General features: G+C 40.5%; 1 protein-coding gene across 2 annotated transcripts; it reads right to left on the bottom strand.

The window, feature by feature from the left end:
• Nucleotides 1-4,217: 4,217 nt before the first annotated feature.
• AKTIP (AKT interacting protein) lies at nt 4,218-14,443 on the bottom strand. 2 transcript variants are annotated; one of them, XM_009885060.1, is made up of 9 exons: nt 14,331-14,443; nt 12,789-12,994; nt 10,729-10,793; nt 10,546-10,646; nt 9,130-9,218; nt 8,959-9,057; nt 8,632-8,739; nt 7,885-7,945; nt 4,218-5,139 (listed from the first exon to the last, which is right to left on the bottom strand). In XM_009885060.1, exons 1-9 carry the CDS (start codon nt 14,370-14,372, stop codon nt 5,029-5,031), a joined length of 882 nt encoding a protein of 293 aa, XP_009883362.1. In that variant the 5' UTR covers nt 14,373-14,443; the 3' UTR covers nt 4,218-5,028. The 2 variants fall into 2 exon arrangements, with proteins under 2 accessions (XP_009883362.1, XP_009883363.1); XM_009885061.1 differs by having other exon boundaries at nt 4,218-5,136.
• Nucleotides 14,444-17,693: the final 3,250 nt, after the last annotated feature.

The raw sequence follows: 17,693 nt of genomic DNA, 5'->3' as shown, positions 1-17,693 counted from the left end.
GCTGCAGCAGGGATGAAAGAGCAGCTCCAGATTAAAAGGGATTAAACTTCTACGCAAGTCCTTCACCTAAGTGGCTTAGGAAATTTGCAAGTCAGTGATTTATTACAAAGGCTTCTGAATAATCATAAAAAATAAATAGAGGAACTATCACATTTCCATTTAATACTAGCTCCGTCTCCCAGCCCAGCTGGTACATCGCGCTCAGTCACACCGCCAGACCCAGGTTCTGCTTCACACAACAGCCCTTTAACTAAACTCTTCTAATGCTAAATCTGAACCATTTACATTCCAAGTTTCAGCCTTCCCAAGAAAAGCATAAGAGAAACAACAGCAGCAACAGAATGTTCACAGCATTTTAGTAGCTACACCCCAGGCCGGCACACCAGCCCTCAAAAACTGTTCCCACGTGCTTTCCTTGAAAAAGCCACATCACTATTTTCCTGGCAAGACAAGCGCAGCTTTCAGATCAGTCCCTCCATTTCTGTTTTCTATTGCAAACTCTGAGCAGGCATTTGACAACCCCAAAGCACCTGCGATTCCTCACAGACGCACAGGTTAGCGGGGGCATTAATGCCACACAGAAGAGGAAGCAGCCACGGCAAGTGACACGAAGCCACCTCTTTTTCCTTTGTACCACGTCACAAGGAGGCTGGATGTTTCTCTCTCAAGTTTTTACAAGCCCAACACTGCGTTAAAGCCCACTTCAACTGTGCCGAACCCCATTCTAGAGACTTCCCCAGCAGGAACGCCCTACTGAAAGCAAGCTGCTCAACAGCAGGGCCATGCTTGACTACAGCCATATATTTGTTAGAAAGGTTAACGACCAGTGGTGGCACGTGACGTGGAGGATGGAGAGAAATCGAACAAATGCATATTTAGGAGTATCAGAAATCTGCTCCCTAGAATGCAAATAACAAAACCCACAAACACTATGAAGGATTTTTGTAAGTAGCAATCAGCTACTTACAGCACAAGAAGCAAGAAAAAGTTAAGAGAGCAACAAAAGAAACATTTTTCAGCCCCAGGCTGTGCACAAGCACTCAAGGCCTTTGCTTCTCCCAAGTGTTTCAACAGTACTTGAGGCAGAAAACAACTGAAGTCCCCCAATAAAGCCACCATTACAGCCCTGTCCTGCACTATCTATGAGGTTTTTCTGGTACAAGAGGAGGGAAGCTGAGCAAGACACCAGTTCCCCCACTACCACCTCCCACTCTCCCCTCCTCCCTCCCGCAAGAGTAGATCAGCAGCAAGATCACTCACCCTTTTCCATGAGAGGTGGACACGGTCTTTGATCTCTTCAAAGATCCCAGGGAGAAGCAACCACAGCCGTGGGGGGAGACAAAGCCGGGAGCTCTCTGCAGAGCTGTGTGGGGCCCACGGAGCTGCACACAGCCACACTGGTCCTGGAGATGCCACAGGTGCTGCCAGCACACCCTCAACCTGCCACTTCGGGTAACACACTGCACCTGAGCGCCGGCAACTCAGCCTCCCGGCACACAGGACTTCCCTCTCACCAGTGGAGCTGGGACAGACAGCTTCTGTGGCTGGTGATACAGGGTATGGATGACATTCTTTGGTTTGAATGACTGAAAAATTAAGTTTCAAACTTCTATTTTACATTGGCAGTAGTTTCCTAAAGATCACTGAATCAGGACTGGAGCAGAGAAGTGCTACGTGCCCAGCTGCTCGTTCCTTCGCTCACAAAGAAGGAAAACCACACACGTGCACACACGTGCACACACACACACACGCTCTCACGCTCTCCAGCACTGTTACTCACTAGCTTTTCAACAAACAGCTGTGGCACTAAGCAGCTGCTCCAGAAGGTTTCTGCTTCCTTTTGCTTTCCCACCGTGGGTAAGGAGGAGACGGAAAGACGGAAAGTCTTTCTGCTCATTATCACAGAACTGACAACAGAACAGCAGTGAGAATCCCCTGTCTTCTTCCAAGATCCACACGTTTTTACTTCTTTTCTATACTGATACGTGGAGAAATATTACAAAAGGGTTACAGCTATCTGCCATCCAAGCCTTGTTCTCACCAAATAATTAACTTCAGCATGCAGGATAAAGAATGCAAAAACAATGCCAGAAACACCACCTTCAAATAAAGAGGTAGAATTTTGCACTCTCCTCAAAGTTTTTGATCTGAAGACAGGACTTAACAGTTATTTATGTAACACATTTTTTTCAAAAAAAAAAAACAAAACCCAAAACCAAAACCAACTTAAGAGTAAGAGCGAAGTTCTTGCGAGTCCTAAGCCTTCTCCCGCTCCTTCCTTCCCAAGGGGTAGGAACAGGAGAGAAGAGAAACCACCACAAAAATCTCAAATCCATTATCTGCATAGGTTTATTTCAAGGTCTGGAGTTGAACGTTTAGCTCAAACAAGCCATCACTACCAGCAAGAAAGCAACGTTCAGTGCGATGTTATCTTGCTGGTGCTAGTTTCTAGTATTGCTGTAGAAACAGACACAGTGCTCTCCTAACAGTAACCACTGTTTCAAGACTCAAACGGCAAAACATCCCACACCGAGTCTGTTAGCTTTACTCCAGTTACCGTTACATCAAAGTAGTAGATTGTTCATGATGAGCTTCTCTGGGAATGACATGGTAACAGTGATGTAAAGTGGAAATACCCAGAATTATTCTAGTCATGACTTTGCAATTGTCTGAAAGCGTATCAGCAGCAACCTTCTGACAGCCACCAAAGCCTGCAGATTTGCTCTAGATTTCCCCGTCCATTTTTACACACCACTGCCTAAACACGTCTTCTTCTCAGCCTCATAACAAAGTTGGACTGAGATCTGAGCTAGAGGAGACAGACTTGTAAAGACAGTAGAAACTGAGTTTAGTCTGAGTTAATTGCCCCTACAACAGCGTACCAAGTCACAGACATCTCACCCAGCGGTTGACTCACCTTGACAAAAATACCCTTTTGGAAGATCTGCACTCAACCACCACTTTCAATACAGTTTACAATAAAAAAAACGCACAGTGCATTTAAAGCCATTAAATATGTTTAAAGCTGCTGTACTAATTCACGTGACCAGAGCCTTCACAGTTGACCTCGACCCATACCTCACAAATACAGAGTTAGCAAGAGCTGGCAGAAAGCAATAGCTCAGCTGCAAATACCTTGCTCAGAAGCACTTATGCTTAAAATTCCTCTTACTTTAACCTCAAATTTGTATAGGAAGTAGCCACTCTAAATTATATTTCTCTTATTACACTGAGTATAAAGGGATATACTAAAGTTTAGAAACAACTCTTTAGCATTTAGTCAAGACCATAGGTCTTGTAACAGACACTTTACAAGATGAGGGGAGTTAAAGAGGAAAGAGCCCCAAGAAAAGCACCTTTGATGCACTTCCTTCTCTGCCTTAAAGAGGATCCTCGCTCTCTGCACACCCTCTGCACTCTTCTGTCTAAAGAGGAATTCCAGCAGAACTAGAGACACTCCAGGCAGCCCCAGGAAACCGCTGCATCTCAAAGGCAGAAGCTTTAAAGGGTATAAAGCAACATCACGCAGTAAGATTGAAACGTTACCTGAAACAGAATAAGTACTTAATTTATACATTGTTACGTGCTGCACAGAAAGCACCCAACTCATCCTTAACAGTACATTAAATTAATCATTTGGTATATGATAGCATATTACTTGTGAAGTCTTTCTCTATTTCCTTAAGAGCTAAGAAGTTGTTCTCTAAAGGAACAGGGAGAGGTAGTTATATGACAAGTGGACTTAGGTTATCAGAAAAACAAAAGACAGAAAAACACCCACAAAAAACAAACCACACACCGCACCGCGTTTCTATATGAAGTCACCACTGCTTGTTACTAGACAGTAGGGTTTGCGTCAATGCCAAAGAGCCAAAGAAAAAGCAGCCCAGCTGTAAACATTACAGGTTTTGACAGCAAAACCCTGTCAGGCCGGAATAAGGCATTACGCTAGGCTGTGACATTAGGAAGACCTGTGAACAGTAAAAGATTCTGTCCTGAGCTCACACATGCTTTAGAAAGGTTTTCCTATACGTGCAACAAAACCGTATTTAACCAGTCTCATCAGTACACAACACCCTGTTATGCCCTTAAGATCCCATTATCCCCTTAACATCCCAAATACATATGCAGGCGAATACATCTGTAGCCACGCGCTTCCATTCTGGTTCCAGTCTTTGCTAAATGTCTACAATATAGACAAACAGAGGGACCAAGTCTAGATCACGGTTTCTTTTTATTTTAAGATGTCACTATTAACACACATTAGTCAAGCTATCCCAAGTGATCCCCTAGACACCTAGGGAATCTAAAATCCTCTAAGATTTTATTAGCTCAAGAGACCACCATTAAAAGCTTCGATTTTAGTGTTTATGTAATAAAAGCCTGACAAGCCTGACATTCTGCTTTCACCCTGTCAGACTAATGTGCGCTTTAGTGACAATATCCATTTACAAATCAATAATACATCATACATCATCCCCAGCTTTACCTCTGGAAAGTGCTAAATGGAGTCAATGAACCGTCTATTTACAATTTCAAATCCTAATATATTTACAATAGAAACCAAAGTATTTAAAACCATTAAATATAGTGTTTAACTCTGCTATATTAGTTTACATGGACACAGCTTACCTCTGGCATCATATTTCCTGATAATATTTCTGCCAGTAATTTAAGTTTTAAAAAAAACTGCTATTCCTGGAGGGAAAAAAAATAAAAGCTTAAAAGCCAACCCAAAACCTCCAGGCATTTCAGAGCCCTGAGGAATCACCCACCCTAGACAGTCTTCAGGTAGAAGTACTGCAGTGTTCAAGAGAGACTTCCAAACTCCAGGCAAGCCTTTAAAACCTAATGCATATGTAGAACTTTAAGAGTCAGTAATCCATTGAACAGGTTTACTGGAGTCGCTGCTACCATTCAGATTTTACTAATCCGTAGTCAAGAAGGAAACTGCTGCTTTGCTGTTTCTCCCTCCATTACATTCCCTCCACCCACAGAAAGTGTTTTGTGCACCATAGTCCAGAAGAGCTAAGTAGGCATCGTCTTCTCTTCTTTGCTGAAAGGCTGAACTGAGCCAGGCTTTACCCACGACAGGCCAGAAACATGCATGCTTTTGCAGTGCTGATCTTCTGGCTTCTTCTAGGTAGAAGAAAGTTCGAGTCAGAATTGTTAGATACCCCAAACCCTCATAAGTCCCTCCCGCTCATTTTACCTTTGGCAAATACAAGCATAAAAGAGGCTACCATCGTTTCCTCTCCGCAAAGAGGAACAGTCAAATGGGAATTGGTTTAACTTCTGCAAACACATGTGGCATCTGTAGAACCACCCTGACATTACAGAGGGTTTTAATGACTTGGCTCATGTACTGCTACCCCATCATACCATACAGGTTAAAAGATAATCTTTGAATAGCGCCTTTTGCTTGAAGGCCATGGCCCAGCACCACTGACTACACCCCTGTTTGCCAAATTTTTTGGTTCTACAGAAAGAAGTGTCAAATCAAAACCCTTCCATCACTCACCTGACACTGTAACTGTAGCATACTGCCCTGCTGTGCCGGGCATACTGTGGAGGAGTCCTCCACCCCACTGAAGGCTTCTGAACACAAATTAACATACCAAAGTAGCAACTGATACCTTTGCTATACCATGGAGTTTCTTAATGATTTCCAAGGATGGCCCTTCCCTTCCCTGAGCATTTGTCACGGTTAAATGCTTGAACAGTAACTATTTCTACCCAACACAATGCAACCAGCATTTGAGACTGACTCGCAATTTAGAAGACAAAAAAAAAAGCTTCAAGTTGAGGGGCAAACGTGCAACTTCAAGCATCTGTATACTTAAAGTAGTTTAAGAAGATTAGTAAATTAGATACCTACTCTAGCAGGTCAAAGAAACAGAATAGCTTGCGGGTGTTTTGCAAACCAGGAACCAGCCCTGCCTCCACACTGCTAAAGGCTCATCAGATCATCAGTTTGCCAGCTACATCAAACCTAGAATGATGCATCAAGTTCTAGGAAGGGATAATTACGTGAGTAGACTTTGTCATTTTATGGGAAGCCACTGACAAAGTAAATTAAGTCAGCAATAAAACTGAACCTGCACTTCTGTCCCTCCCCATGTTTTGTGTAGAAGGTGACACTGCATGCCAGAATTGCCATAACACATCAGACAACAGGGATCGGTTGGGCCTGAGCCTGGCAGAGTCGCACCTGCCTATCACACGTGGCACACCGCTAGCAAAAGCCATATGCTTAGCAGGGAACTGGGACATCACAGCCTCTCCTGGGCTACAGTTCCAGAATGGGCTAGTTGTTGCCCAAGGCATAGGAATGACACGGGTAATAAACAAGGATCCAGGGTTGCAGAAGAAAGGAAAGACAGCATACATGATTGGGGAACTTCCTTTTACAGGGAAGGAAAAGAACATTCTCAGCTACACTGACATTTTGGAACAAATCTCCTAAGGCACAGAACTTTGGCCATCCCTGCTACCAAAAACCTACTTGAGCAACTAAAGTACCATACATGCAATAGTTACCGAAGATGTTAGTTTTCACTTCAAAAGAAATTAACGTGCATCCCCAAAGAAAAAGTCACCACTGGCATTACGTTTGCTATCAGTCTCTGGGACAACATCACATCCCTTCCATTTCAAGCACCTCAACCTGTTCCTTCTCTTTAGGTGTTTGATTTAGAGGATGAGAAAGAAGGAGGTGGAGAATGAAGGGCGGAGGGTGAGAAGAGTCAAAAATATTTTTTAAGCTTTTGTAAGAACATCAAGAAGTTTTCTAAGGTTGGAGAAAGACCACCTCACCCCTAGCCCTACTGTGACTCTGGCAGTTGGGAACATTGCTACACTGAGCTTACAGGCAGCTTTATTAAGTTCAATGTAAAAATCTCATTCGTGCCAGCAGACACGCAAGAGCATGAGTTAAAGCCCCCAGTGAGGAAGACTGAAGTTTGGACTGACCAAACCAAATTTTTTTTATTTTTTAATTACAAAAAAAGAGCAGCAAACCACACCACAGTTCTATTGCACGGAGCCCAAATCAGTAACTAAAACATTCAGAGTGCATTTCCTTGCCAGAGCAGCAAAGATAGCAGCCACCATTTCAGAATCCCTAAGGCACTGCACTGGATTGACTTGTCATTCCACCCAGTGCAGAACCAGAATTGCTGTGTGCCAGCTCTTGTCAAGTGCAAAGAAATAATTAAAACAAAACACCCCAAAACCCAAACACTCCCCTACCCCAAAACCAAAGGTGATGCTGAGGTGAAAGCTATGTGAACCAACACCTTCTTGCTGTATCCGTAAGAGAGCTTTGTGATAGAAGTAACTCTAAGTACCATCTGATTAGCTGATGTTGTCTTATTAGAAATCAGTAGAATCAGAGATGTGAGCAAGGTACTCTGCTCGCGCTGCTTCAAAAAGTTTGGAATGAGAAGAAAGCCCCGAAGCTTTGATTCAGTAATGAAAGATCTCTCAACAGAAGAGAATAAAGAATTAGCAGGCTGTCAGGTTATGCAGAAGTGTTAACAGCCATGACAAGTGCAGGACAAGCTAATAGGCAGTCAGCAAATCTCTTCTTTCCTCTTCTTCCCTCCCATCCATCCCTAAATAAAAAAAAATCTGCCTAGTGTGCCAACAATTGTACTAACAAAGCTTTCTAGCTGGCTAAATAATTAATTGCTTAACACACTGAAGTCAAAACAGTGACATAACTGCTTAATTAGGAGACCAAATCAGTTTCAGCATGCCTGCTGATCCAAAAGAGGGGTGGAATAAGGTCTGCCTAGTATACATTCAAAGAGACAGCGAACCTTTCTTCCCTTAACAGGCAACAAGCCCTTACTATAGTGAGAATCCGGACTTTGCACGTACCTTCTGAGTCAACATCTTCTCTCTAGCTTCATCATGTATAGCTGGATTCCATGGAGAAAAACTATGGAGAAAGTATAATTATCTCTTACTTTGCATTTTTGCAAATCTACGGCATAGACAGAGCAGAAAGCAGCAATTTTCCTTGGATAAGTTTGTTGAATTTCAAGTAAACTACAAGCCTGAGCTTTCAGTGTTAAAACATACAGTTAAGAACTAAATTCACATTGTCATGGATCTTTCCAACAAGAAATATTTAGGTTTTCATTTTTGTTTACAATGAGAGCTGGCAATTTGGCAGGTGTTACATGAAATACTACTCACATTCACTATGGAGCTGACTGTGCTGTCCCTCGTGCAGTCAAGCTTAGAAGTATTTAAGAAGTATGACCAAAGCTACAGTCATGCAAATTGAGTTCAGGGATGCCCCAAAACAATACTTACTCCATGGGTATCTCTACTTCAGGGAGGTAGGGTGTTTTGGGGTGCTTTGTTTGTTTGGGGGTTTGTTGAGATTTTTTTAAGTCTTGGTTGCTTAGTGAAAAAACAGTAAACACAAGTGTCTGATTATATTTAAGATCCACTCATTATTAAACAGAAGGAAATGAGGGTAGGAATATTCAAAGTATTGGTATAAATGTAAGAAAAAATAGGTCAGCCAACTTGGCTGAGAAAGGCTTCAAATCAACAACTATACCAAAACTTGCTCTCAAAACATTAGGACATGGTGGATTTGCTCACGGTACTTACACGATTGCATAGGGATCCTCTATTTTGGGCTGATCAAATAAATGACTGCTGCATAGTTTGACGCTGTCCACCACTTTACTTTTGAACAGCTGAATATCTTTTTCATACCTGCAAGAGAGAAGTAAGTAATGTTAAGTGATTGTAAGGAGGCACAGGTTTGCTCTAGAAGCACAGACAGATTTGGCAAAGCCTCAACTTTAGTTCCTAGTGCAACCAACTCTGGAGGTAGAGACCGTTAGCTGAAACAGTTTCACAAATCTCCTGTTTCTGCAAGTCTATGCGAAAATCTCTTAAGAGACCATGTCCATACACATGGAAGATACTTACAGCACTGCAGCCTCAGGGTTCAGAGGACTAGTTGTATCAATCTTGTAGAAAACTCTGCGAGCATACATTAATACTTGCCATATGTGATTATGATTTCGCCTAAAAAGAAAAAAGCCCAATGAAGAAAGGAGAAAACTTCTTTCAAAGTATAATCAATATGTTACCACTAACCTCCATTTTGCAAATGCCCTTTTCACATCCAGTTCACCAGACAGAGGATCTACTAGCGGATGGAAGACAGGCAGATCAAAAACCAAGCGCTGCATTAGAAAAAAGAAATTCATTATGACAACTTCAATCCTAGTGTTAAAACCCCTGGGTGAAGGTCAGTCAGATGTTGCTTCCAAATACTAATTAACTGTTACTGTATTAAAAGAAAGCAACCTGAAGTGATTTATACCAGCTGTGAGACTGTAACCCAACACACCCATGTTACACGCAGGGTCTTGTCCTCTCTTACCTGCTTATCACCAAATCAGGAAACTAATCCAGCTAACTGCACAAGCACTAGTGCCAACACAGGTAATAATATCAGATAAAAATCAGATTAAAGGAGTTTTTCTGGTTTAGCTATTTGTGACCGAAAGCTTTTTACATACTTGAGCTACAATCAACACTTTTTTTATCCTACACATTTTTAAGTAAACTGTGCAGTGACACCACGGTGTCTTGAGTCCTGTATAGGTAGTTTCCTCTGGTGTTCGTGCATTCTTCCAAAAGAAAACTTTTCAGCAAGAAGCCTTATACTGACAAAAGAATAATGGCTGTATAAGAGATACTGAAGTGTAATCTTTGGAAGAAACTGTTTCCTACTATTTCTGTCCTTTTAAAGATGATAGCTTTACAACAAAACTTGACACCAAGCAGACAGCTTCCTGACATAGTAACTTGTTCTCAGCTACAGCAGCTACGCACACCTGTCCCCAATCTTCCTCTTAAAGAAATTTCTCCCAGAGGGCCAGCTGCTCTGCTCTGGAGAGTTAGATTGCCACAAGATTATTTTTTTATTATTTTTAACTTTTAATTGATGCAAATAACTTGGATACTTTTCCCCAAAGAGAAAAACAGAAAGCAGAGATGGAAGGTAACACCATACTATCCACCTCCCTCTCCCTTTGTTTCACCAACTTCCTCCTCAAGTTCTTTTAGTTCTTTGTTTCAGTGTAATTTAGAAGAGAGACGAGCAAGAAATCCTGCAGTACTACAGCAAGCACAGCACAGGTGCCTGGATTTTACATTCCATTACATCACTACTCAGAATTTGGATACTTCTTTAAGTGTTTCAATGTTAACTTTCTTGCCAAGGAAGCAGCAGATCAAGAGTTGAGGTAAGGAACTGGCTGATCACTTAATACTCTAATGCATTTAACCTAATGAAATTCACGCTACACCAGCCTCGGTAACCAGAGTAACATGATTCTTCCACAGATGTTAGGAAATACATACAAGACATCACAAATGACCCCAGCCAATTGAACAAAACTAGTTCAAGGAAATGAAAATCTAATTGGTATGTTAGCTTTAACAAAAAGTCATACTTAAAACACCAGAAAACAAGAAAAACCCAAGATACACACAACCACTTACCGGGCAGTCTCCATCTGGGTAATTATCAGGAATATAGACAGTAAATTTAAACACACCATCCTGGTAGAGCCCATGTCTTATGAATATTACACCAAACCACACTGCAAGTGAGAAAGTTTGCTTGAGTGAAAGAATTTTAAGAAAAAGTATATAAAAAAAATTAAAAGTTAGGTTTAAACTTACTTAATGCTGATCGGTAAGATGGTTGCACGTAGACACCTGGCAATTTCTGCTTTACAACCAAGGTACTGCAATTAGAATCATTAGTTAGAACAGCTCCACAACTACACTAAATCTACAGCAAGCTGACAACAGTAAACCCAAAATGTACGACCAATAGCCTAACGAGCGACTTCTTCACAAACTTATAACCAATTCCTAAGGGCAGATTCCTCAGAGAAGGAGGTGGCAGAAAACTAGTGAAACCATGTTCTTTCACTCTTGCTTTTCCTACCCTTCCACTTAAAGAGGTACTAACAGGAAACATTATTTCTCCAGACAAAACTGTAAGTAGAGAAGTAGAAATAAATTCTTCCTCAGTAGATGCATTTAATGCATGTCAGTACTGAAATTTCCACTTTTCTACCAAAACCCCAGTTTCAAAGTAGAGAAAAGAAATGCAATTAAGTAATTTTGAATGCAGACTTGCAGTCAATTGTACTTAATACTGGAATGTGCCCTAATCTTTAACTTAAACTCAAAAACTACTTGTTTAAAATTGAAGATAAAACTAAGTTGCAGGTCAAGCAGAAAGTACATTAGCAACTGACAAAAAGTAACAGAGAATAAAAAGGACAGGCAAGAAGAAGGGTACATTACAGATCTGGATCAAGTAATTTGAGGCATCTCATTAACAGGATGGACCAAGTCATTGTCCCAAATTTTATCTCACTTCCTGTGATGATAATCCAGCCATGATCTTCAATCATCAATGACCAGTGCATTATTAAAAGAGCTTCTACCTCTCCCTTTGCCTTTTAGGAAAGTCCATTTGATAATCAACTGTACTGGTGGGGAAAATGTGCTATTTTTACTATTTTTCAAATCAATAAACACAGTAAGTTGCTAGTAGGTTTAACTAGCTGTGGTTGTATGGTATGCAGATTCTACTGAACACTACAAATGATAAACCAAATTATTCACTTCAGAGGTTTTCCAGTTACTTGCCATATAGGCCCAGTAAACTGAACTCCTCATGCTTGCTCAAATAAACAACAATATTAAAGCAAAACATTAACACAGTTCTCTGCTTATGACTTCCATAATTTTAATTATTATTCCCTTAATAATGAATTTGTTAAACTAGAGGAGTTTACATTATGATACTGACATATTTTTGCATGGGGCAAAAGAAAAACATCTTTCTTGAATTAGGTAGTCAGGGTCAGTTCCCTGGAGGGGAAAAAAAGAAAATGTTTTGAGAATTCTCTTTCAATTTAATGGTTAAATGCAAGAACTGAGACTTAGTGTTGCATAAGGACTCCAGGGATTTCATTCCAAAAGGCACTACATACTTGAGAATCCAGTATGTCTATTACACAGGAAATCCCTCCAGCCTTGTAGCACAAAATAGTTCATGTAACTTTATACAACTAGAAAGTTTTGCAGACAAAGAGATTTGTATGCTCCCACAGTAGCCTGCAAATCACTAGCTTGCAACTGCTCTAAAGAAACCTATTTAAATCACACTGAGTCCTCCCTCGTAAGTGTCACATTAAATATCACTGAGAGACAGGAAAGAATACAGTCTTCCTACTATCCACTTAATAAGCCCTGTCAGGTGGTGTTCAAGTGTTCCATGTAACAACTGAAGGAAGCTCCCACATCCTAACTCCATTCAACATTACCATACATTCATAACCATCTTCCCACTAGACATCTGCTTGCTTCTATTTTAATACTTGTTTCAATAATTCAGTATTTCTGACCAAAAAGCTATTAGGATAACTGGTCAGGATGCCAAAACCCAAAATGTGTTTATGTGAAGACTGAGAAATATACCAATTCAGAGAATCACGTCTAAGCACACCCCTCAAAATCTCATCTCATCTTCCTCTCCCTTGCTACCTCAAGAGATTGAGACTACTGCTCCAGAAAAATAATTCTGTGGAACTTAAGTTTTACCACATTCTTCAAGGACTAAGGCAAAGACACCACACAATAACTAGATCTCTACGTGTTTTTTCTTCCCACTGAAGCATAAGCCCAGTGACCTAAAAAAGATAAAAAAAGTGAAAACCTACAACTCTGCAAGGAGGGAATACTCCAAATAAAAAGGCCCATAAGAAGCATGTGTTCCATTTGTCGACTGGGATGACGCAGCAGGGGAAGCAGGCTTTGTTATTGGCACAGCATTCTTCGGAATAGAAGGCAACTGTTTCTTTGTAGAGGCTCGTAGAGGACTGGTTCGCAGCTCTCCACTCAAAGTTTTCTCTTCAGCGTCAGGTCTCTGTTAGATTAAAAGAGAACCATGAGATTACAGGCTGCATTTCATAAACATTTAACATATGAACATATTTTATCACAGGTTTAAACCCAACGTTCCTAATTACAAGTTTGGCCAATGAAATAAACATATCTTGGGTTTTGGTGTCCTATTGTTTGTCAGTTGAGGGGGGTGGGGGCGGTGTCTCTTTGGGTTTTTTTTTTTAAATAGACTTTTATTCAATCAAACCCAGCCTACAAGTACATAAGTAATCAATACCAGATAGGAAATCTGCAGATTAGGACAAATGCTTAAGGAGGCTTACATTTATTTAGAAACTGGAACCAGATAGTATACAACCTCAGCTTAGAAGTTAATCTATTTCCAGCACACAGTGCATCAAGATAAATCATTTTCACTGACAAGCATCCTCACGTTCTAGACTTCAAAGAGTCTTTAAAAATAGTGTAGTAAAGCTGAGATGAAATAACTTTCTACAGAAAACTTCATGTATTTCACTTCCTGCCAGTGCTTCCAACATCCCACTTGGAACTGATCGTATAGCCCACTCCCACAGTGTGGGAAATCACATTTTGGCAGTGATATCAAGCCCAGGTTAAATAGTTTTGCTACAGCAACCTTTTTATGCCTTTGCTGTATTTTATTAAAAAAAAAAAAACCAACCCAAACAACCCAAAACAAACAAACAAAAACTTTTCTACTTAATTGGTGACTGCTACACTGCTAGAGAAAACTGTACTATGTACAGACCTCAAAATCATTCTATAGATTGCCAAGACAAACCTGTGATTAGGCTAGTTGTGGTGACTAAAGGCATGATTTAGTGCTTGAAACTTGGACTAGTAACAATATCTATGTCACAAGCGTCATCAACAAAGCTATATAATTTGCCCTGGCACTCAACACCTGGGAAGTGATTAACCTGAGAACCATCGTGCTTTTATACACACAATATACAGTAGCAATAGCATTATGGAGGTGCAGTTTTGTCAACAGTCACTGCACATGCAATACCTGGCTAAGCTCTATAAAAGACCGTAAACAAATGCCCTGAGAAACAAGTGTTTCAACCACTTGAACAAGTCTGTTTCGTTTTTCCTACTCAAAGATGCTTCAGATAAGAAAAGTCAACAAATTCTGGAGCAGACTCCACCCACAGGCACATTCCAGTTAATGCAGCTCAAAGCTAGCTTATACTTTTATTGAAGATGATCACAATCCTCGGGACAAAACAGACACTCCAGCTGCATTTGTACATTGTCTGACAGTCTTTTCCAGACCTGCTACCACCCCTCAATGCATGTTAACACCTTATGGCATCCATTCACCAAATATCTACCTTGCGCACAGAACTTGTAGACATGCTCCAGAAAGGGTTCATAACGTGTATTCCAAACAAAGTACTGCAACTTTTCAGTGTCTTCAGAGTGTCCTCAGGCCTCTCTGGTTTATACCCTAAAAATACACAGAATGAATGTGCATTCAAACAGATAAACAAGACTCAAGATATAAATAGGATTCAAATCCAATTCTGCAGCCAGCTTTATATTTCTGTAACTTCAGAAGAAAACTTCTTGTAGTTAAGACTGACAATAGTTAAAGCTCTAGTATATATTAGACTCCAGAAAAAATAATATAGTTGTGTATGAAATAATTTTTGCGCATGAAACTCTGCTTTCTTTCTGCGAGAAAGACACTCCAGGTTCTGCATTCCATGTTTTGTCTTGCCAACTGGAAAAAACTACCATCTATTGGCTCAGCACAGTCAAGAAAGATCCTCTACACATGCAAATATTAAAAAGTTATCACTTCACCATGTCAGTCCAGCACCAGACAGTACTAGAATGGCTTACTCTTGTCGTGTGGTTAAGTGTTGCCCCTTGCATACACTGCTGACTTTGCATGTTTCCCAAGCGCTCCAGTTTGAACAAATCTCTGCCATTCCCGGTGAAAGAGATGATCCTCCCTTTTAGTTTGCATCATGTATGTGTCATTTTGTTTTCATCTGCATTGGAACACCACCAGGAATAGACAAAGCCACAGAACACAGAAGTTTTTCTGTAGCTTATTTAATGGTTTCATTATGAGCACTCAGGCTTAGCACTCTTTAGACCAGCAGTTCAATAACAAGGACTTCAGCAGTATTTAGAGTTCAGTGTCATCTACCGTGTATGTCCTTGTTTTTCTTTCTCTTTTTTTTTTTTCTTCCTTTTAAAGTCTTGCTATTGTTTGTGCAAGAACTACTATCTGCGGCACCCCTTGTCCAGCACAGCCTATGTACTCTTGTCTTTCTTTTTCCCTCCAGTTCTCCTGGTTTCCCTTTCTCTATACCCACCTCCCCATTTCTGGCTGTATTAACTAAGGCTTTACAGAAATTCTCTTTACTCAATTTCTCTAACAGGAAGTTGTACAACACTGACCAAAGCAATTCACAGGATGTGAGAGAAATAGACAGAATGGCACAGGGTTCCATTGTGGTCAACAGTAAGTTTTTGTACAGTAAACAAGGTACCACCTGCTCACCCACCGCTTTGGTCAGTTTATAGGGAAACAGTAATATTATAATCAAAAATCTTCCTAAAAGGAAAATAAACACCAATCAACAACATTTAACAAAAAGGAAAAAAAAAAGCCAGACAATTTATCCAAAGAAAGTCTAGCAACAGTAAATTTTTAAAAGAAACATTGATATAAAATCATAGATATCCTTCTAGACTATATAGCAGCCAAGCATTCAAAAAATGCAACCACCATTCAGAAAAGTGATGAAAATTAATTAATTTTCCCACCCCAAAATCATCTCAAATGTTCCAGTACACATTATTCCTCCAGTTATTTTTCCTCTTCAGCAGCCAGAGAGTCTCACATCATTCTGAGCCACTGAAAACAAAGTCAAAGCACGGTTACTGCACTGGGGCATGCCCTGTGACAGCAGGGAAAAGATGTTTTCACTTTTCCCCATCTCCTGTCTGGAAAGCAGAGCCACACTAGAGGGCTACACCATAGGCCTTTTCTCTTCCATGAAACTCAGCCAGATCTGAGGCTAAGAAGGTACAAGACATTTCCTCGGGAAATTTCAGTGTAACCAGAGGGTGGAGGAACTGACGCACAAAGAGAGCACCTGAGTGCTATGGCTTTGACAAGAGAGAGAAGTGCTGGAAGCTGAGGTACAGGTTGGGAGACAATTAGCTGGAATCTGGAGTGATTATGGGGTTTGGGTTGGACTTTTTTGTTTGGTTGTTTGGTTTGGGCTGGTGATTTTTTTTTTTTTAAGATTAGGTGATATAAATTGCATTATTCCAGAATCAGACACATGAGATACAGGGGTGGAACAGGACAAAGAATGAGGTATGTAGGTAAAAATCAGCCTAACCTACTACCAGTGAAACAGGGAACTGATCTAGAAGCTTCGTAACTGGCACTAGATGGAGTTCAGTCACTGAGTCCACCTTTCAGAAGGCAGCTATGCATCTCAGTACACTTCCAGCTTTGTTGAAAAGCTTTTCATTATAGAGATGCCTATTTACAGGCTATTAAGAACTGTTTATATCTCCAAATAAACCATTATGATAGCTCGAGTTAAACTACAGAGATTCTCCTGCACAGAGATCTTTCATCCAGTTGCTTGCCAGTAATAAGTGATACTTATTGTTAAACTGTCTCCAGTCTCATTCACCTTTTAAAACACTACTTATGATGGAAAACTAATAACCTCAGAGTACCACCTTCTCAGAGTGGAATCATTTTAAAACCCTTTCAAGGTGTTTTAGAGTTTATTTCAAACCACACTCACTCCCTTCTAGCTATGCTACATGGGAATGGAGAATGATTTCAGTACTCAAAACTTATTTGCAATTGCTTATGCTCTCTAAGTATCTTCACCTCACAATTTACTACCCCATATCAACCACAAGAATAATTAAAAAGCATTTTAAAAAATAATTAACAGCACATTTAAGTTAGACAGTTTACCCTACTTCTCACTATGCAGCAGACAAGGAGAAGCCAGTCCCAATGTCATTAAGTGGAACTAGGCAGTTTAGTCATTCAGTCTTACACGGGGCTGCAGTGTCTACTACAAGGTACCTACCACCACAGCAGCTTACAGTGCTGCAGCTACTGAAACCACCAGCTTCCCAAAAGAATCCAATACACTCTCCTTGTTATATGAAAAGGGAATAAATACACTCAAAATCAGCATCCTGCCTCCTTTCACACTGTCATCACTCACAGTGCCTCAATTAAGAAGAGGCTTAATAGTGTGCCGGTCAATAACACGTTCTACTAATTTCTACCACTTCAAGAATAGAAAGTGACAGCAACCCTCCTAAGCAGGCCTCCTCCCATGGGCTTTTTATAGACATCTTTTCTGTAATGTTTTCCTTCTAGTACAGCAGCAATTAAAAAAAGACACAAAACAAACTTGTAAAGAAACAGTATTTCAAATGCTGCTTCTTGGAAGAACCTTCTAACTTCAATATAGCACTGCATTCCTAAGGTACTACCACACCTGGACCAAGAAAGCCATCTGCCACAAACCTTATGTTGACGTTCACCAGCACTGCGGTACATGACAGCTGTCAGAGCAAGCGTAAACTCATGCAACACCTCATCATCACTCTAAAATACTTCAAAAAATAAAGTTATCACTAACAAAAACCAAAATTTTAAGTACTTTGCTTTCACACCTTTTCCTTCTCTT

The sequence above is a fragment of the Charadrius vociferus genome, unplaced genomic scaffold (assembly GCF_000708025.1).
Source record: "Charadrius vociferus isolate BGI_N301 unplaced genomic scaffold, ASM70802v2 scaffold475, whole genome shotgun sequence".
Classification (NCBI taxonomy): domain Eukaryota; kingdom Metazoa; phylum Chordata; class Aves; order Charadriiformes; family Charadriidae; genus Charadrius; species Charadrius vociferus.
The sequence above is the reverse complement of the archived record's forward strand: the minus strand, read 5'-3'. Positions and strand labels throughout refer to the sequence as shown.